The 21,416-nt window shown below is 43.8% G+C and overlaps 1 protein-coding gene across 1 annotated transcript in view; it reads left to right on the forward strand.

Annotated features, from left to right (window-relative positions):
• The window catches only part of LOC142279935 (alpha-mannosidase 2-like), a gene marked incomplete at its 3' end in the record, with an annotated part of 29,180 nt that extends 8,124 nt beyond the window's left edge, over window positions 1–21,056 (forward strand). Inside the window, exons 5-10 of the mRNA XM_075332719.1 lie at window positions 4,097–4,282; window positions 5,068–5,182; window positions 9,377–9,444; window positions 16,687–16,852; window positions 19,354–19,587; window positions 20,934–21,056. Coding sequence (XP_075188834.1) covers window positions 4,097–4,282; window positions 5,068–5,182; window positions 9,377–9,444; window positions 16,687–16,852; window positions 19,354–19,587; window positions 20,934–21,056 — 892 coding nt within the window. The remainder of the gene's footprint in view (window positions 1–4,096; window positions 4,283–5,067; window positions 5,183–9,376; window positions 9,445–16,686; window positions 16,853–19,353; window positions 19,588–20,933) is intronic.
• Between the last annotated feature and the right edge of the window lie 360 nt (window positions 21,057–21,416).

Genomic DNA, 21,416 nt, shown 5'->3' on the forward strand with positions numbered 1-21,416 from the left:
GGATAGGTTAACTCTACGCAATCTGTTCAATGGCAGCACTTAAGGTTTCCCATTAAAGGGTCTTGTGCAAGAATACCCCACTCCCCAGCCTTATATATTTCTGCTTGGCGTCATTGCACCGTTGGGGGGTAGTGTCCACTCTCAGATACTGCGGAATAAGGCAGATACAATAAAACAGGACTGAGAGGATTTTCAATAACAAGGAAATGTCAGTCACTTGTTTATACAAGCATCGTGCAATTAAACCCTGGGTAATACATAGCAGAATTCCAATGTCCATAATTAGGCTGCACCGACATGTTTCAGAGGACTTGAACCATTCAGGTGCCAAAAAGAAAAGAATCTCTATTTTTTGGATAATTTTTAGTTTCTTGTCTTGAATCTCTCAGGACATCCAGTTGTGGAATTACATCTGCCTCATTATGATTAAAGTAATACATCAACCGAAATTACATTTTCATTTAATAACAGTATAAAGAATGGTTATACATAGGAATAACCTAGAGTAAAATGTAATATAAAGAGAAAAATATTTCATGTATGCCTGAGAAAGTTATGAATTATTGCTTTGTGATATCTCATACACATATTGCTTAGAAAATTCTTATGCCACTACTACAATGGATGTAATTTCTGCATTCTTTATAATAATTCTACTATTACTAGAATATTGACAAAAAAAAACAGTTTCCATAGATATAACTCTTACATTACAGGGATTTTTCCTCTTTTCGGTCATTGATAATTTGCAGATTGTCACTTTTCTTAACACTCATTCACACAGGCCGATAATCTGCATACGGATGTTCATGGGAAGACGAATTCTTGGGCCTGTGTAAACATGCTGCCGTTTGGCAAAAGACTCGTTCGGCTTGAGATTGGCTCTTTTATGCTGCCATAAAATCATTGTATGTCAGCATTAAAATCATTACCCCATGTATGGGGACAGAATTATCGAATTATCATCAATCTTTCCCTATACAGTTAGTATACAAAAATTCCATTAGATGCTTTGACTGGTATCATTCAGGTTATTATGACTGAGCAGTGTCTTCCAGGCTAAATGCACTTGGGCAATTGCCTCTTGGATGTGCTTGATAGGTAACGACTCCAGAGATGCTGTAGGCCATGGTAGCAGTCTTCAGTAATACGAACTGCTCACAGTATTACAAGAAACACACAGCCTGGATGTGTCATGTTGAAAAACATCTAATGGAAAGATCTTGGAGAAATAGCTGTACTACGGTTTCCATGTCCAAATCCATGTAACTGAGGTGTTACTGTACCTGGGATGAAGACTACAGGCGTCTGGCTACTGTACATTGTCACCATGCAACATAATCCCATAAGTAGGACCAGTGTGTGATAGTCTTTTCTCATCATTGCACATGTGGTTTCCAGACTGATCTCTAGCTCTAGTTGCAACCAATTTAAAAGTGGGAGTAGATAACTTCAATTCCATCCACCATTGTCACCTTGCTTTGCACCATGAGAATGTTTGTTTGCATGGAGCACCTGTAGCTGAACATCTGTCTCATAGCCCAATATCGGGCAAATACCTTCTGATGGTTTGTGTAGACACTCTTTTGACAACTTACGCTTGGTATATGATGTCCAACTTCACATGTACAGACTGGATCACCACGTACCATTCTACTAATATGATGATCCATCCATACAGAGCTGCACCTATTTGCACCTCTTGCTCTCATTCCAGTTTATCGTAATTCTCCCAGCTACTAGGACTTGCAACTTTAAACATTGCAGCCGTTTTGGCCTACATACATTGAAATCTGCCAGAGTGCTAAATCCAAGGTTTCTAAGTTCAAAGATTTTGGCCCTCTCAGTTTGCAACAAGTGGAGATAACTGACACAATGATTGATACCTCCTGTTTTATTACTCCTCTGGACCTAACCCGATTTTTGACAATTCATGTGTGACGCCCTGGACCCCAGGGGTCACAGGTAATAACACCTACCACATACACACACACCCCCACCCCCTGTGTGGTCACACACACATCACCCGAAAGGGAGACCTGATGCCTCCCTCGGGGCCAGTAGGGCACACCAGGTGTGCGGAGTCAGGCGGAAAGGCACGCCCACCGAGGAGACTACTGTCCTGAGGCAGGAAATACAAACCGTTAGACAAGTTCTAAAGAGAGAGAGTGAAGTGGTAGAGGAGCAGAGCTGTCAAAGACCCGGGTAGGAGCCTGGGCCCCTTGAAAACGTCAGGCAGGCAAACGGTGGCCGCCTGCAGGAGTACCGGTACAGCAACCGGCAGAACCGTATGGACCGGGCCTGGGTTGGAGCACGCCCATCCTGAACCGGGGAGTCAACCGTGTACCGGAGCACCAGAAACCGGGTACTCAGAGCCAGTCCTAGCTTAGAAGCCACTGAGTATAGGCGAATTGACTGATTGCTGGCTGGACCTCACCGATTCATCCACACCCAAAGTCCCGAAAGAAGGCAAAAGCCCACCGAGACCGAGTGAGCGCCACCGCCAAGGGCCAAACACCCGACGGGCCAGACCAGAGGTGCACGGGAAAGGGGCCACCATCAACCCCACAGGGGACATCAGCAGCCGGCCGCGGGAACCGACCATATCCGAACTTTGGTTTACCAGTGACTCGGAGTGTGAATTAATCGTGAGTACACCAGTGCCATCCGGGCACGAAACTACACCGCGACACGGCACCCTGCACCCCGACAACAACATCAGCCCTTCCAGTCCCCCACCGGGCCCCACCCACGGAGGGGCTAACATCTAGGCTGCGGCCGCAACACCGATCCCGGACGATCCTGCCTTCACTCCAGTCGCAGCGGTGGTGCATCCCGTCACCACGACCCGTGGGTGGCGTCACGACCCGTGAGACGATGGCGCGGCCCTCCCCCGGCTGCACGCCTCGTCCCGCACCACCCCCGCCACTGCCTTCCCTTAACAGAGCGACGTGTCGTGTCGTGTCCCCCGGTCCGGAGGCGCTCGTGCCACCGACAAACCGAGCCCGGACCTCGAGCGCCTCGGCCCGAGCAGCGGAGAAGCGGCCGGGCCCCTCTCAGGATGGTACACATGCAGCTAATTATATATATATGTATGTATATATATATATATATATATATATATATATATATATATATATATATATATATATATATATATATATATATATCTATATATATATATAATATAATATTCTATTTATTCTATATTTAATTCAATTGGCTTTTATGCACCTTCCACACAGCACAGATTGGAGCTAGGTGCTTGAAAATTGGGTGAGGACTAGAGCCAGGGAGACGTATTTTGACACTCCCGGAGCAGTTAAAGGGGGTTTTCCCACCAACGAAGTTCATTTTAAAATTAATTTTAATCATTAGGTCATGGGGAAATAATAATCTCCACAATTGGATGATAAAAAAAAAAGATCCTGTGCTGAGATTTTATGTGTCCTGCTATGTAGTGTGTAATGGACGTGTCTGACTGTACAGGGACATGGTCTGCATCATACCACAGCTCCTGGGAAGGGGTGGACATAAGAGTATAAAGATAGTACAGCATAGGATCGCAGCTGATTTCTTTTTGTGAGGTAAAGCATTTGTCTACTCATTTTTTTAAAAATGTTTTACCTCAAGTAATAATTTGCGATCTTGTGTTTTCCAGTCTGTACACTTTGTTCCCTCCTCCCCATCCCAGGTGATGTGGTATGATCACACCATGTCTCTGTGTGGTCAGACACTGCCATTACACAGAATATAGCAGGGTCACATATATAAGATAATCTCAGCACCGGAACATCATTTTTTTTTTTTTTTTTTTTTTTTTTTTTTTAAACCCCTCTAATTGTAGAATTATTATTATTCCAAGATTTATTGATTAAAAATAGTTTAAATTAACTTTGTTTGTGGGAAACCCCTTTTAAGCCTTATTTGCACATGGATTAAAACTGTAATTTTTTTATGAGCAACAGTTTGGAGGATGACCAGATAAGCAGTCTGGAGGAGGAGGTGGATCGCCTGGATAGATTCTCTTTAAAGATCTCACTTTGTGTTTGTTTTACAGAATTTAATTTGTGTAATTCCATATTTTCATTTTCAGATCTGCTGAGATACTGTATTCATTGGCACAAGTGCATATTCAAAGAAACCGCAAACTCGAGGCGTTCCCAACAGGAGAACATTACAAATTATTAACAGAAGCCAGGAGGAATTTAGGACTTTTCCAGCATCATGATGCAATCACTGGAACAGCTAAAGACTGGGTTGTAGTGGATTATGGCACCAGGTAAAGATCTCTCCTCTTGTCTGAACTCATTCCTGGCACACGTATGCTCTACTGAAATATTCCCTCACTATGACTAATCAGAGCTTGGTGTTGCCTTTAACAGGAATACTAAATTCTATTTTGAAAGCCCCTACACTACATTCAACGTTAAAATTTCATCACCAAAGAAGAAAAGTTGTGGAATGAAGAGAATGACATGCTAATAATTAGGTTATTAATGGTTGTCTGAGTAATGTTCTGGTATCCTGTATGTACATAGGCATGCTAAGCTTCCTTTTGCAATTGTGCACCAATGACATCCCAGATGTACACGATGGGAGTAAAGTTCGAAGATTCTGCTGGTCATGGTAGATCACATTTAGGCCAAGCAGGCTACTCACAATATTACAAGCAATATTGCAAAAAGGAGCTGACAGAAGAGGATCTTGATGACTTATGTGCCCAAGTGCATTCAGTGTGGTAAAACAGTCCTCATGCGATCAATGAGATGTATTAATGGTTGTCTGCCAATGTATGTAACTATCTGAATGCGTGTGGTCCTTAAACTAGATACTGGATAAATCGAGATGTTTTAATCATTTTTGTTTCCATTTTTCTCATTGATTGCATATTAACGTGTCTGTAGATTCTGTGATTTTCATAATTCCACAACCTTTCCTTGGAATTTCAATTTAAATGCTGAGTGTATATTCCAGTGACAGGAAAAAATGTTTACTGTTTTTAGATGGGTAATGTAGGTCATTTAAATATTGTAATTTTATTTTTTTCCTTTTTTTCTCCCATAGGCTTTACCATTCTTTGATGAATCTGAAGAAGGTGATCGTAGATGCTACACATCTTCTGATTCTCAAAGATAAAGGAACATACATCTATAATCCATCAGCTCCATTCTTCAGTATGGTGGGTTATTTACAGTGTTACATTGACTCTGCTTACTCCTGCATTTAAATCCTACAGTTATAGATCAAGCATGTAATATAAAAGCCAAAAAAGAACTATAACCATGTGTGTATATATAGATGTTGTCGTGTGTAGTTGCCAAGTGTTTGTGTAGGGCACTGTAAATGTTCTGGGTGTTGTCTGGGGGGAGGGGTGTGAGCGGTGTTTGTGTGTTGCGTTGTTTGTGGAGCGCTGTGTGTCTGCAGCATTGTGTGTGTGTGGTGCTGTGTGTGTTGCGCGGTTTGTGTGGGTGTGGCTGTGGGCTGCATGTGTGTGTTTTGGGGGAGGTATGTTTTGTGCAATGTGTGTGTGTTGCGCGGTATGTGTGTGTGTTGCGCGGTATGTGCGTATATTTGTGTATGCTGCGGTGTTTGTGTGTTGGGTGTTGTGTGTGTGTGTGTGTGTGTGTGTGTGCGGCATTGTCGGTGTGTGTGTGGGTGTCTGTATAGGGCGGTGTTTGTGGTTCCCAGTATGTGTGTGGTGTGGTGTGTTGTGCGGTGCGCGTGTGGCGGTGTGTGTTTTGGGGGGAGGTGTGCACCCCCATCGTGCTCCATCCCCCATGCTGCGCACCCCCCATCGTGCTCCATCCCTCATGCTGCGCACCCCCCATCATGCTCCATCTCCCCTGCTGCGCACCCCCTATCGTGCTCCATCTCCCCTGCTGCGCACCCCCTATCGTGCTCCATCTCCCAAGCTGCACACCCCCCATCGTGCTCCATCTCCCATGCTGCACACCCCCCATCGTGCTCCATCTCCCATGCTGTGCACCCCCCATCGTACTCCATCCTCCATGCTGCGCACCCCCCATCGTGCTCCATCCTCCATGCTATAATAGTCCTCCTATTATACTCAGAGAGGAGTATAATAGGAGGACTATAACAGGAGGAGTAGTCCTGGGGGAAGAGGAGTATAATGGGAGGAGTGGTCCTGGGGGGGAGGTGTATAGGTGCCCAATGTGTGCCGGGGCGGGGCTGAGTGGGCTAACGTGTGCCGGGGCGGGGCCGAGCGGGTCGCCGGGTGCGGGGCTGAGCGGGCCAACGTGTGCTGGGAGCGGGACCGAGCGGGCCAACGTGTGCCGCGGGCGGGGCCAAGCGAGCCGCCGGCGGCGAGGCCGAGCGTGCCAACGTGTGTCGGGGGCGGGGCCGAGCGGGCGAGGCGTCAGCGTATGCCGGCTCCCTGCACATGTGTACCGGGAGTCGGTGTATGCTGGAGCGGGCGATGAGTGCGGAGGGCCGGGGCGAGCAGCCATTCCATGCGGGGGGCGGGGCCAGGCCGAGGCAAGCGGCCAATCCGTGGGGGGGGGAGGGCCAGGCCGAGCCCAGCGGCCAATCAGACAGTTGTCACTGTAACGACACAATTTTGGAGCAAGACAGGCAGACAGAATAAGGCAATTATACATATAGATAATAAGTGTATCTACATTGAAATTGTTCAAGAAAATGAAGTATTTCTCACAGAACATTATTGCAATTAAGCGTTTTGTTATACACGTAGTTACTTCCTTTTGTGTGTATTGGAACAGCAGAAAATAAAAACAGAGAAAAAGAAGGCAGATTTGACATAATGTCATATAAAATCACAGAAATGGGCCAAACAAAATTGTTGGCACCCCCAACTCAATATTTGGTTGCACACTCTTTGGAATAAATAACTTCTTCTTATAACAATCAACAAGCTTCTTCCACCTCTGTAGCTGTAATCATTGCTGTCACTTCAGAACTATGCAGTGCTTTGTTTCCATCCATTTCTGGATGATTCTTGAAGTATGTTTGGGACCATTGTCCTGCTAGAAGAGCCATGATCTAGGGACGCAAGTCCAGGTTTCTGACACTAGGCACTACATTGACACCTAAAATTCTTTGTTAATCTTCAGATTTTATGATTTCTTGCACACAGTCAAAGCACCCAGTGCCAGAGGCCGTAAAAGAACCCCCAAACATCTTTGAACCTCCACCTTATTTGACTGTAGGTACTGGGTTATATTCCTCATTCCATTTGATCGAGCACCACATGCTTGAAACAGAGTTTTTTACCCACGATTATGGAGAGGTGTCAACAATTTTGTCTGGCCCATTTTTGGGGTTTTGTGTGAAATTATGTCCAGTTTGCCTTTTTTCTTTTTTCTCTGTTTTAGCTTTCTGTGTTGTTCCCATTCTCACAAAAGAAATAACCATGTGTATAACAAAACATGTGTAATAGCAATAATTTTCCCGGAGAAATACCTAATTTTCTTGAACAGTTTCAAGGATGCCAACACTTTTGGCCATAACACAGATATAATATATTATACACATTTTATAAGCTGAAACCTCAACTGGTGGATCTGTGGCACAACTAATACCTGCTGTATAAGTTTTGACCAGCTTGATCAATATCCCTTTTTCTGTCTGGCGTCTGATGCTTTGGTGGGAAAAATAGCAGAACCACTGTTGTAGATGTAAAGTACGACATGAAACATGGAGTAGGGATGAATCGTTTTATGTTTTCAGGAGATCAATAATAGGCATAAATTTTGGTCCAGCCAGTAAATCAATTGTTCATTGCCCAGTATTGGCTGAGATATTACAATGGTGCTCTTTACTCCTTTAAATGCCTGTTTTGGGGTTTTGTTTTTTTTTTGTTTTTTGTTTTTTTTTTTTTTTTGCTTTTCTGTGATTTGTTGCATCATTTTAGTCACCACTCACATGCTCATTTTTGTTGTAAATAAATGTATTCTTCAGAAAGCAGGATACGTACGCTGCATTTGTTTAATGCGTTTGTTGCGGTTTTTTTGTTGCAGTTTTGTTAGAACTTTCGGACATCTGAGTTCCCAGCAAAGTCTGAGAAGTCAGATTTGCTGTGCGCACATTGCAGTTTGTCAGTGGTTTTTTTTTTTTTGTCAAAAGTTTGTGACAAAAAAGAAGCAGCATGTTCATTCTTTCTTGCATTTTGTCAACATTTGTCACCCATTGAAATCAATGAGGGCATCAAAAACGCAAGGAAAAATGCATGCTATCAAATTGGTGCGTTTGGCATGCATTTTTGCATGCGTTTTACCTGCGGTTTTGTCAACAAAAACATAGCTCACCAACTTAGTTCAAGAATGACAAAATCAATGCTGGAGTGATTTTGGCGTGTTTGTGTCCGGGTGTCTGTCGGTGTCTCTTGCGCTCTCTTTCTCCCCAAGCACTACATACTCACCGATCACCGGCTATCACACTGCTCGGGAAGAGCTGGGTCCAACGGCAGAATTGGCGCATTATTTGAATGTGACACTTCTGGGGCGGCTGTGCGCTGCTATTGTAAGGCTGGAAAGGGCCAAATAACGATGGCCTTTTCCACCCTAATAATATCAGCCCCATTTGTCTGCTGCACCTTGGCTGGTATTAGAAAAATGGGGGGACCCCACATCATCATTTTTTTTTTTTTTTAAATAAATCAAATGATTAAAAAAAAAGTGTGGGATCCCATCTATTGTGTGTGTGTGTGTGTGTGTGTGTGTGTGTGCATATATATATATATAATATATATATATATGTATATGTGTGTGTGTATATGTATAATATATGTATATCTATCTAATATATATATATATATATATATATATATATATATATATATATATATATATATATATATATATATATATATATATATATATATATATATATACATACACACACACACACACACACACACACACACACACACACACACACACACACACACACACACACACACACACACACACACATATATATATATATACATGTATATATATGTGTGTGTGTGTGTATATATATATATATATATATTTATATATAATGTAATATATATTTTTATGTGTATAATATATATAGTATAATTGTTTTTCATCTAATTTGTACATGTTTTTTTTCCCTCCGCACATTGATCACAAGTTGCTTGCTGTCTGAATGGCTTCTTTTGTTTACTTCCAAAGGGTGAAATCTTTCCCCATGTGAACCTTATGTAATAGCTGTTCTGTATCTGTGACACGCTGTATGATCTTCATCTGACCAAGGCTGATTTTTTTTTTTTTCTCCTCTGAATAACCAATTGAAATCCTTAGTCACTGACTTGATACAGATTTTTTTTTTTTAATATCCTTTGATTTATTTAATACTCTTTATTTACTGAAAGTATTTTATTTTACAGGATGATGTGCAGAAAGCACAGGATTCATTACCGCAAAAGACAGTCATCAAGGTGTCTGGGCAGCCAAGGTGAGTAAATTAGGACGGAAAATTATCTCTGCCAGTAAAAGTGAATAATCTAACTTGCCTATGGTGCTTTTCAAATAATTATTTAGAAAATACAGCTGGACCGATGATCGAATCTATATATATAATTGCCTTATTCTGTCTGACTGTCTTGCTCCAAATTTGTGTCCTTACGGTGACACAAAGCTGATTGGCCGCTGGGCTCGCCATGGCCCCGCCCCCCCGCACGGATTGGCCGCTCGCCCAGGCTCCGCCCGCACACGGATTGGCCGGCCGCTCGCCCAGGCTCCGCCCCCCCACGGATTGGCCTCTCGCCCCGGCACCCTGCACGCATTGGCAACTCGGCCACGCCCCGCCCCCCTCACACAATGCACGCTCGCTCTGGCCCCGCCCCCCACACGCATTCCCCGAACCGACAAGGAGCCACGACTCCCAGGTGAGTACTGTACCCCCGGGAGCCCACATCAGCGTACGCCGCCAACCCAGCCGACACATACCCTCGCATTGCTGGGGTTGCCGCCGTATGCTGGTGTGGGCTCCCGTGCGAGCGGGGGACGGGATACGCTGGTAACCATGGTAGCATAGTTACCAGCGCTTCAAGGTCCTGCAGCGGCGGAACATACACACGCACACACATAACAACACACACACACACACATCAGATCACACTCACTCTCACACACACATCACATCGCATCCACACACTCACAACATCCTGGGATATCGCTTGCTTCTCGGCGGCGATACTGTGGAGTGACCTTCCAGGACCTGCCGGAGGATCACATGGCCAGAAGCATGTGGTATCTCCGGATGTTGTGAGTGTGAGCGCGTATGTGTGATATCGTCAGTGTGTGTCTGAGTGTATGCGATCGGATGTGTGTGAGTGTGTTCTGATGTGTGAGTGTGTGTGAGTGTATGCGATCGGATCTGTGAGTGTCGGCAGAGGAGCACGGCGTGCTGGGGGAGGCTGGGAGGGGGAGGCTGGGAGGAGAGAGGCTGATGCTGGGGTAGGCTGATGCTGGGGGAGGCTGGGAGGGTGTAGGCTGATGCTGGGGGAGGCTGATGCTGGGGGAGGCTGAGAGGAGAGAGGCTGATGCTGGGGGAGGCTGGGAGGGGAGAGGCTGATGCTGGGGGAGGCTGGGAGGAGAGAGGCTGGGAGTAGAGAGGCTGATCCTGGGGAAGGCTGGGAGGGGGAGGCTGATGCTGGGGAAGGCTGGGAGGAGAGAGGCTGATGCTGGAGGAGGCTGGGAGGAGAGAGGCTGATGCTGGGGGAGGCTGGGAGGCGAGAGACTGATGCTGGGGAAGGCTGGGAGGAGGGAGGCTGGGAGGCTGATGCTGGGAGGAGAGAGGCTGATGCTGGGGGCAGAGAGGCTGATGCTGGTGCAGCATGGGGGATGGAGCACGATGGGGGGTGCGCAGCATGGGGGATGGAGCACGTTTGGGAGTGCGCAGCATGGCGGATGGAGCACGTTTGGGAGTGCGCAGCATGGCGGATGGACCACGTTTGGGAGTGCGCAGCATGGCGGATGGACCACGTTTGGGAGTGCGCAGCATGGCGGATGGAGCACGTTTGGGAGTGCGCAGCATGGCGGAAGGAGCACGTTTGGGAGTGCGCAGCATGGCGGATGGAGCACGTTTGGGAGTGCGCAGCATGGCGGATGGACCACGTTTGGGAGTGCGCAGCATGGCGGATGGACCACGTTTGGGAGTGCGCAGCATGGCGGATGGAGCACGTTTGGGAGTGCGCAGCATGGCGGATGGAGCACGTTTGGGAGTGCGCAGCATGGCGGATGGAGCACGTTTGGGAGTGCGCAGCATTGCGGATGGAGCACGTTTGGGAGTGCGCAGCATGGCGGATGGACCACGTTTGGGAGTGCGCAGCATGGCGGATGGAGCACGTTTGGGAGTGCGCAGCATGGCGGATGGAGCACGATGGGGGGTGCGCAGCATGGGGGATGGAGCACGATGGGAGGTGCACACCTCCCCCCAAGACACACACACACAAACACACCACACACACACTGGGAACCACAAACACCACCCTACACAGACACACACACACACAGACAACGCTGCACACACACAACACCCAACACACAAACACCGCGGCATACATAAATATACGCACATACCACACAACATACACACATTGCACAAAACATACCTCCCCCCCCAAAACACACCACACCCACACAAACCGCGCAACACACACACACCCACACAACGCTAGAGACACACAGCGCTCCACAAACAACGCAACACACATACAACACCGCTCTCACCCCCTGCCACACCCAGACAACACCCAGAACATGTACAGCGCCCTACACAAACACTTGGTAACTACAGACCACAACATCTATATATATAACAAAAATCATACATTAACTACACAATACGTAAATTCTAGAATACCCGATGCGTAGAATCAGGCCACCTTCTAGTCTTTACATAATTGAAATATATATATATATATAAAAGTTATATTTCGGTTGTGTGGCTATAGATGTCCGCTCCATTAGTTCACATATTTTGTACTTTCTAGCATTTCAGTATAAGGGTGTGATATTTATCCGCCAACAGGTACAAATATAATTAAAATCTTTCTGAGAATATAACTTTTTGAGATTTTAACCACTTAATGCTATGTGACGTACATATAAATTATGAGCACTTGTCACTTTGTGTTCCATGACTCATATAAGTCATGCTGATCACACGGTACAGAAGCTGCAGCTGCTGATATTCCCAGCCAGGATCCTACTATAACTGCTAGAACTGGTGTTCTCATTGATCCTTGCAGTTTAAAGCCTCATACAAAATCCTCAGTATCCATGCATCACATAAGGATTTTGAGAGGAGGAGAGTTCCCTATAGCCTCCCACTGGCACCCTCACAGTGCAATCTTTGGGTTATTTTGTGTTGCTTTGGCAAATGAAAGCCTCTGGGTCTGCCATTGCACCACAGCCGATCAAATCCCGCCGGTGGGTCGTCCTGATTGTATAATACACAGCACTGTGGAAGTATTAATAATCCGAACCTAAGATCATAGATGTATATAATGTGTGTGTGCATAATAGTGATAGTCACAGCAGCCAGAACTAGAGAGGAGGAGAATTTAAGAGATCACAAGTTTTCGTTTGGGGAAAACTAGAGGAGAAGAATTTAATTTATGCACTAAGAGGAGGAGGAGTAGCTGGGACAAAATCCGTAATTGCCGAGATGGCGGTGACAGAGCCCTCAAATCTGCAAATCAGGACAGTTCTGCTAAATCTGGCATGGTTGGGAGCTATGATCTAAGATGAATAATAGATTTTGAAGTTTTGCAATTTTTATTACTCCCTTGAGAGGACTTAAACATGTGATCTTCTTTTTTTTTTTTTTTTTTTTCTTTTTTTCTCATTGGGCAAACAGATTATTTTTAACTTTTTTTTTCTTTTTTCCCAAATGTGTGTGTGTGTGTATTTATAGTTATATACAGATATTTATTGATCAATCTATAGCTAGACATTTATATATATATATAGATATAGATATAGATATATATATATATATATATATAGATAGATAGATAGGTCCAGAAATATTTGGACAGTGACACAATTTTTGTGAATTGGGCTCTGCATGCCACCACATTGGATTTGAAATTAAATCTCTACAACAGAATTCAAGTGCAGATTGTAACGTTTAATTTGAAGGTTTGAACAAAAATATCTGATAGAAATTGTAGGAATTGTACACATTTCTTTACAAACACTCCACATTTTAGGAGGTCAAAAGTAATTGGACAAATAAACCAAACCCAAACAAAATATTTTTATTTTCAATATTTTGTTGCGAATCCTTTGGAGGCAATCACTGCCTTAAGTCTGGAACCCATGGACATCACCAAACGCTGGGTTTCCTCCTTCTTAATGCTTTGCCAGGCCTTCACAGCCGCAGCCTTCAGGTCTTGCTTGTTTGTGGGTCTTTCCGTCTTAAGTCTGGATTTGAGCAAGTGAAATGCATGCTCAATTGGGTTAAGATCTGGTGATTGACTTGGCCATTGCAGAATGTTCCACTTTTTTGCACTCATGAACTCCTGGGTAGCTTTGGCTGTATGCTTGGGGTCATTGTCCATCTGTACTATGAAGCGCCGTCCGATCAACTTTGCGGCATTTGGCTGAATCTGGGCTGAAAGTATATCCCGGTACACTTCAGAATTCATCCGGCTACTCTTGTCTGCTGTTATGTCATCAATAAACACAAGTGACCCAGTGCCATTGAAAGCCATGCATGCCCATGCCATCACGTTGCCTCCACCATGTTTTACAGAGGATGTGGTGTGCCTTGGATCATGTGCCGTTCCCTTTCTTCTCCAAACTTTTTTTCTTCCCATCATTCTGGTACAGGTTGATCTTTGTCTCATCTGTCCATAGAATACTTTTCCAGAACTGAGCTGGCTTCATGAGGTGTTTTTCAGCAAATTTAACTCTGGCCTGTCTATTTTTGGAATTGATGAATGGTTTGCATCTAGATGTGAACCCTTTGTATTTACTTTCATGGAGTCTTCTCTTTACTGTTGACTTAGAGACAGATACACCTACTTCACTGAGAGAGTTCTGGACTTCAGTTGATGTTGTGAACGGGTTCTTCTTCACCAAAGAAAGTATGCGGCGATCATCCACCACTGTTGTCATCCGTGGACGCCCAGGCCTTTATGAGTTCCCAAGCTCACCAGTCAATTCCTTTTTTCTCAGAATGTACCCGACTGTGGATTTGGTTACTCCAAGCATGTCTGCTATCTCTCTGATGGATTTTTTCTTTTTTTTTCAGCCTCAGGATGTTCTGCTTCACCTCAATTGAGAGTTTCTTAGACCGCATGTTGTCTGGTCACAGCAACAGCTTCCAAATGCAAAACCACACACCTGTAATCAACCCCAGACCTTTTAACTACTTCATTGATTACAGGTTAACGAGGGAGACGCCTTCAGAGTTAATTGCAGCCCTTAGAGTCCCTTGTCCAATTACTTTTGGTCCCTTGAAAAAGAGGAGGCTACGCATTACAGAGCTATGATTCCTAAACCCTTTCTCCGATTTGGATGTGAAAACTCTCATATTGCAGCTGGGAGTGTGCACTTTCAGCCCATATTATATATATAATTGTATTTCTGAACATGTTTTTGTAAACAGCTAAAATAACAAAACTTGTGTCACTGTCCAAATATTTCTGGCCCTGACTGTATATAGATTAGATATAGATAGATAGATATAGACATTGCAACTAAGGGGTGCTTTACACGCTGCGACGTCGCTAGCATCGGCTAGCGATGTCGTGTGTGATAGCACCCACCCCCGTCGGTGGCACGATATGTGGTGATCGCTGCCGTAGTGAACATTATCGCTATGGCAGCATCACACGCACATACCTGTGCAACGACGTCGCTGTGTTCGGCGAACCGCCGCCTTTCTAAGGGGGCGGTTCGTTCAGCGTCACAGCGACGTCACTGAACCGCTGCCCAATAGAAAAGGAGGGGAGGAGATGAGCGGCCGGAACATGCCGCCCACCTCCTTCCTTCCTCCTTTTCTGGTGGATGCAGGTAAGGAGATGTTTGGCGTTCCAGCGGCGTCACACATAGCGATGTGTGCTGCCGCAGGAACGGCAAACAACATTGTTACTGCAGCAGCAACGATAATTGGGAAGAGGGGGGCATGTCACCGATGAGCGATTTTGAACGTTTTTGCGACGATTCAACATCGCTCATAGGTGTCACACATAACGACATCGCTAAAGCGGCCAGATGTGCGTCACAAATTCCGTGACGCCAACAAGATCGCTTTAGCGATCTCGTAGCATGTAAAGCCACCTTTAGTCTCTCTCTCCTTCTACCCCTCTGCCTGTCACCACCAAAGTCACATTAATTGACACATAAGCTGTCTTATATGAAGAATGTTAAATTCCCTTTTTTTTAAAACAAATTATTTTTTTATTCAGTTTTTATACAGTTTTTATCGTAGAAGAGTAGTAAAACAATTCAAACTTGGTATGGCCATAAAAGGAAGTACAGTTTTAGAAAAAAAATGGTCTTTGTTCACTGTAGAATCCAATCACAGTCTTTCTTTCTTTTTACCAGTGCTGTTTGAAAAAAATGAAAACTGAGCTAGGGACAACAAAGTCCAATACAAGGTATAATTGGACTATAAGACACACCCCCATTTTACTCCCAAATTTGGGTAAAAAAGTGCGTCTTGGGGTACTTTGCATGTTGCGACATTGCTAGCATCGGCTAGCGATGCCGAGCGCGATAGTACCCGCCCCCGTCGCACATACGATATCTTGTGATAGCTGCCGTAGCGAACATTATCGCTACCGCAGCTTCACATGCACTTACCTGCCCTGCGACATCGCTCTGGCCGGCGACCCGCCTCCTTCCTAAGGGGGCGGGTCGTGCGACGGCAGGCGGCCAATAGAAGCGGAGGGGCGGAGATGAGCTGGACATAAACATCCCGCCCACCTCCTTCCTTCTGCACTGCCGGTAGAGGCAGGTAAGGAGATGTTCTTCGCTCCTGCGGCTTCACACAGAGCGATGTGTGCTGCCGCAGGAACGAGGAACAACATCGTATCTCCTATTGGTGCAACATTATGAAAATGACCGGCGCTACACAGATCACCGATTTTTGACGCTTTTGCGATCGTTTATCGGCGCATCTAGGCTTTACATGTTGCAACGTCGTTACCGGTGCCGGATGTGCGTCACTTTTGATTTGACTTTGATGAGATCGCAGTAGCGATGTCACAGCGTGCAAAGTCCCCCTTAGGGTGTGTGCCCATGATCAGCACACAGTGTGTCCAGGACGCAGCGTGTCTTCTGTGAAGACACAAGCATTCTCTGCAAGAGAACGCAGCGGTTCGTGCCCACGATCAGGGTTTGGGGTTCTGTAGACTTTTGCTGTGCTCTCCCTGCAGACAACACTCGCGTCTCCACAAGCTTAAATTGACATGCTGCGGCTCAGTAAGCCGCAAGTCAGTTTACGCTGCAGAGAAAAGAAGCACGGTGGGCATGGGATTTCTAGAAGTCCCATTCATAGTGCTTCTACTGTAAAACACAGAGTTTTTGACACGGTGAAAACACACTGCGTCCACAACTCTGCTATTCCTGATCGTAGGCGCGTACCTTTATAGTCCGAAAAATACGGTATATGAGACTATTTGATGTATTTTTGTTTTTCTTGTTAGTTATGGTTTCACTTATTTACTTTTTACAGGTCTGTTGCCATTTATAATCCATTTGAACAAGAACGTATCTCAGTGGTTTCTGTATTTGTTAGTTCGCCAAAAACAAAAGTTCTAAATGCTGCAGGAAAAACTGTAAAGGCGCAAATCAGTGCGGTATGGGACGGCGCTACAGCCATGTCACCAGACACTTATCAGGTATTAGCGCAAATATGCATTGCTAAACTGTGGATATAAATTGTCGTCTTAGTTTTTTATAGCCTGTGTAAATTGTAATTGCTGCTTTTTTATTAATTTGGGCATATTGTTTCAGCAGTAGAATATATGTCGCACACTGTCCCCTTGATTTTTTTTAATATGGGAACAGGATATCTTCAAATGCTTCTTTACATGAACAGGAGTTATTCATTGTAGGGCAGCCTGATTTTTCATGTAGTATGTGACTCGAAGATCTTTTGCTTACGGCCCTGACCAGTACAATGAGGGATGATATTTTAGAGAATTGGCAGTCAATTGTCCATGAAAAACATATTTATCAACATTGTAGTAAATCACTTAAACTGATTTCGAAGTTCCATTTACGTAGCAACACTACGAGGCAACATTTCATTAATTTAAGAAGTTTTATAATTACAGTGGCAAAAAAAATTATTTTTAAAGCACCACTCCACAATTTATTTATTTTAAAATTTTAGTGATGGAGTGGTGCTTCTTCTAATGTAAGGTGCCTGCTCCCAGCCTTATACTCACTCTCCAGTGTCTTCATCTTTTATCCCTACTGTTCTTTTCGGTCTCCGGCAGTTTGTGACTCTGTAGGGCACAACTCAATACAAGTCTGAGAGCCTCGTTCTGGCTCTGACGTGTGTCAAGAGCTTGTGACAACATTACTTCTGCAGACTACAGAGGTGTCAATAAAAGGGTGAAGATGCTAAAGTAGAAGTGTAAGACTGGGGGCAAGAGGCATAAATTGAAAGCACCATTCCAGTGGTGGAAAAAAAATACTGGAATTGTTTTCTAAATTTTGTTTTATGGTAAATCTATTTGTAAAAAAACTTGATAATGTTTTTGTCAATTTTGCAATTTATTGACAATCTAACTACATAAAAAACATCATCTTGCAATATTCACACTGGCCTGTAAGCTTAACAATAGGCTCATACTGCCTAGTCTGTACCGAAGACTTTAGTAGTGTTATTATAATCAGACAGGATTGCAATGAAAAGCAAAACTTCAATAAACAATTACATAAGATCTACCATTCACAATAGATTATTGTCACAGCTCATCCCTCCTTTCACAATGACCTTCGCCCAATCAGTGCTTGGATAGAAAATACCATTATAAAAGTCTTTTTTTCCTTTTGGAAAAGTGCTAGTTTCCCATTGACTGCTATAATGCTAGGGTCGAGCCTGTCCAAGCGTCCGACCTGCTCGTTTCGCGTTCGAGCACCCAAGCATGGGGCATGGTAGTGCTTGCTCATCACTAGTTATCAGTGCTGCTGGGGGCTGCTGAAGGCCACAACAGCTGCCATCTTGTCCTCTTGTAATACCCAGCATGTGCTTGAAATTAATAGGTGCCCTTAATTTTGTCTATATACTGCTATACTTTAGATAGAACAAATAGAACAGAACATTTTGACATATTTAGATCCAATTTCTACTAATGCTTTTTACCTTTTGTTTTTTTGTAAAAACAAGGACAAATCCTAGCAGAAGAAAAATCTTACACAATAGATTGTTACATGCTTCCTCCTGCTGGGTATAAAACCTCACTTAGTCATAAAAAAATTAAAACAAACCTACAGAGGGAAATGCCATGCTAAGAAGCAATGTTAAACTAAGTTCACCTTTCCAGTAATCATCTGTTGGAACGCCTCCGGGAGCAATCCGTTGACCAAAAAGTTGTGCAAATGCATCTTTTTTTGTATGGCCTTGTTCAGACGTCCATTTTTCTTGTATGGGTGCTATCCGTGTTTTTGATGGATACCAGTTGAGATTATGACGGTCTGTTGAGTAAGTCACATAACTGATTTATTGTTCTAAGGCTGAGTGATCCTCACGAAAGCATGGGGACTTGTCTGACAGTGATTTGAATGTTGAATTAAATTGGCCAGTGCAAGTCTATGTATCTCTGACAAAAATCAGACAGTACTTGGATCTCTTCTAAGGTCTAGTCTGTTTTTCCAAGGATTGATTTAGAAGCTATAATGTGTACATATAAATCTCTATATATATATATATATATATATATATATATATATATATATATATATATATATATATATATATATATATATATATATATATATATATATAATATATGTGTATATTTATAATATAGTGACCATCTCGGGTTGTTTTTTGCACATGAGAAAAATGTCAGACATCTGAACGAACGTTAAATCTCATAGACTTGTGTTGGGAAAGTTGCAATGACTCAGACAATGACAGCAAAGCTGAAAAGTGGTCACATAGCGGGAGGGGGTCGGAAACCCGAAGAGAGGGCAATCGCCCATTTAGGGATGAGGGAGTACAATTTAGCTGGGCATCCTCCTTTGTGTCTTCTGTAAAGGTTCCTTCTTGCCAAAAAAATAATGCTTTTGAGTTGTTAATGGAAACATATGGTCATTTACTTTGTTGCTTCATTATAAACCCTTCAGAGTTTCTTGTACCTCTTGTCTCCCCAATCCTGCCCTTTAGGCCTCTTTTGTGGCACACTTGCCACCTCTTGGCCTGGCTGTCTACCAGCTTGTAGAAGCTGATGATGCAGAGTCTGTGAAGGCTGAATACACCATCTTTACTAGAGGCAGAAATAATAACGTCCTGCCTGATGGACTGTTCCACGTCAATGAGCTGGATAACATTGTCACCGACTTGACTATAGAGAATTCCTATGTGAAGCTTTGGTTTTCACAGACCTCTGGATTACTGGAGGTAAGAGTCTCGTCTCTATGCAGGGGGAATAATCATTTTGTGGGTGAATTTGACTGGAATATTGTATAAGCAAATAAAAAATACAATCTCTTATAGCCAACGTCTTTAGATTTTCATTCCTGATACAAAAAAATTGTATTGTATTCTCATAAGCACGCAATCTGCTGTTGTGGATCAGATGTCACATTTAGGTTTGTATTACAATTTTAGGTGCAAAACATAAATGTAATGCATCATTTAGATTTGTTTTATGTTTTGTACTAGATAAAACTAAATACTGAAACTACATACTTTCTAGTCTTTTTTTGTAATTGATTATTGGGAGGGGAAGGCATCCTGTCTGAGCTCTGCTCCGCTAACAGCATTTCCTAAATTTGGGGATCCTATAGCTTGACTTTGCATTAGGCCTCTGCCACACTCACGTGCCTCCGGTACGTGTGACTTTTTTTTCACGTACCGGAGACACAGGCCCACGTGGTCCTATGTATTGTTATTGTTTTGGACACATGTAAGTATTCAGGAACGGAACGTGTGTCCGTTACGTACTTACATGTGTCCGTTTTTTAAAACCGCTGACATGTCCGTGTTGCGCTGGCAGCACGGATGTCACACGGATGTAGTGTAGATGCGGGCCCACGTGACACGCGCCGGAGAAAGACACTTGTCAGTGTAAAAATAATAAAAACACATACTCACCTCCACCATACCTGCAGTCTCTGCCACGGCTGTCCCCTGCATACGTCCCCCAGTGAATTTGAACAACGCTTTTTCTTCACTGGGGGCCGGAAACAGCGTCAGCGGGGCGTTGCTTTGGCCTGACGCTGTCATTCAGCACCAAAGACAGCGACAGATGATGCAGGTAGGCGGGACTTTCCGTTCTCCGTGTGTTATTCCGTATAACACACGGAGAACACGTACGTGCCACAAAAACTGCACACGAGGAACAAACCACCCCTTTAACACGTACGTGACAAAAACGTTACATTTTGTCACGTAAGTGTGGCAGAAGCCTTAGAGAGGTGGTTTTGTAGACATGCTGTATAATCTGTGCAGAGGTCACTATGCATGGGAAGAAGGGAAGCAGTGTCCATCCCCTATTTGTCATAGAGCTATCCTGAAGTATAATTATTGGAGCATATAGCGATAACTGCTTATTAGTTACCTCTATTAAAAAAAAAAGTTTAGCTTATTATGAGGCTCAATGGCTTTTATTTTATATTTATTTATTTTATAATACATTTTTATCAATCTAATCTTTAAAACAGATTTACAGCATTCCCCCCTCCTTTTCAAAACCTGATTTTTGTCATTAAAATGATTTGTGCACTTGTTTATTATTTTTTAAGCAACTGAAACTAAAGGAAGATGGAAAAATTCATAATGTAAGGGTGGACTTTGGCTGGTATGGTACTACAAACAACAGGGATAAAAGTGGAGCGTACCTGTTCCTGCCTGATGGTGATGCCAAGGTATGCCTGACCTGTTTAATGGCTGCATAGATTGTCTCTACATCTGAATATATTTTAAATAGGTCGTCAATACAAATATTCACTGCCCTTTTTTTTTTCTCTTTGTTAATGACATTTCATATTTTTAGTGAAACTGTCTGTACAATTTTGTAAAGTAAAGATATGGCTGTAATGGCACTGAAACATTAACTGTGCAAGGGGTCTTCTCCTCCCTGTCTGTGATTCCCCAGCCGCTGTGCCAGCCTCCATTCTATGAATGAACTGTACCTGGTCTGTTGAAATATCAGCAGTGTCCGTCAATCACTCGAGGCAGGCAGAGGGGCCGGGTAATCCCAAATTGGGAGAAGATGACCCAGAGTA

Source organism: Anomaloglossus baeobatrachus, unplaced genomic scaffold (genome assembly GCF_048569485.1).
Source record: "Anomaloglossus baeobatrachus isolate aAnoBae1 unplaced genomic scaffold, aAnoBae1.hap1 Scaffold_4453, whole genome shotgun sequence".
NCBI classification, from domain to species: Eukaryota; Metazoa; Chordata; class Amphibia; order Anura; family Aromobatidae; genus Anomaloglossus; species Anomaloglossus baeobatrachus.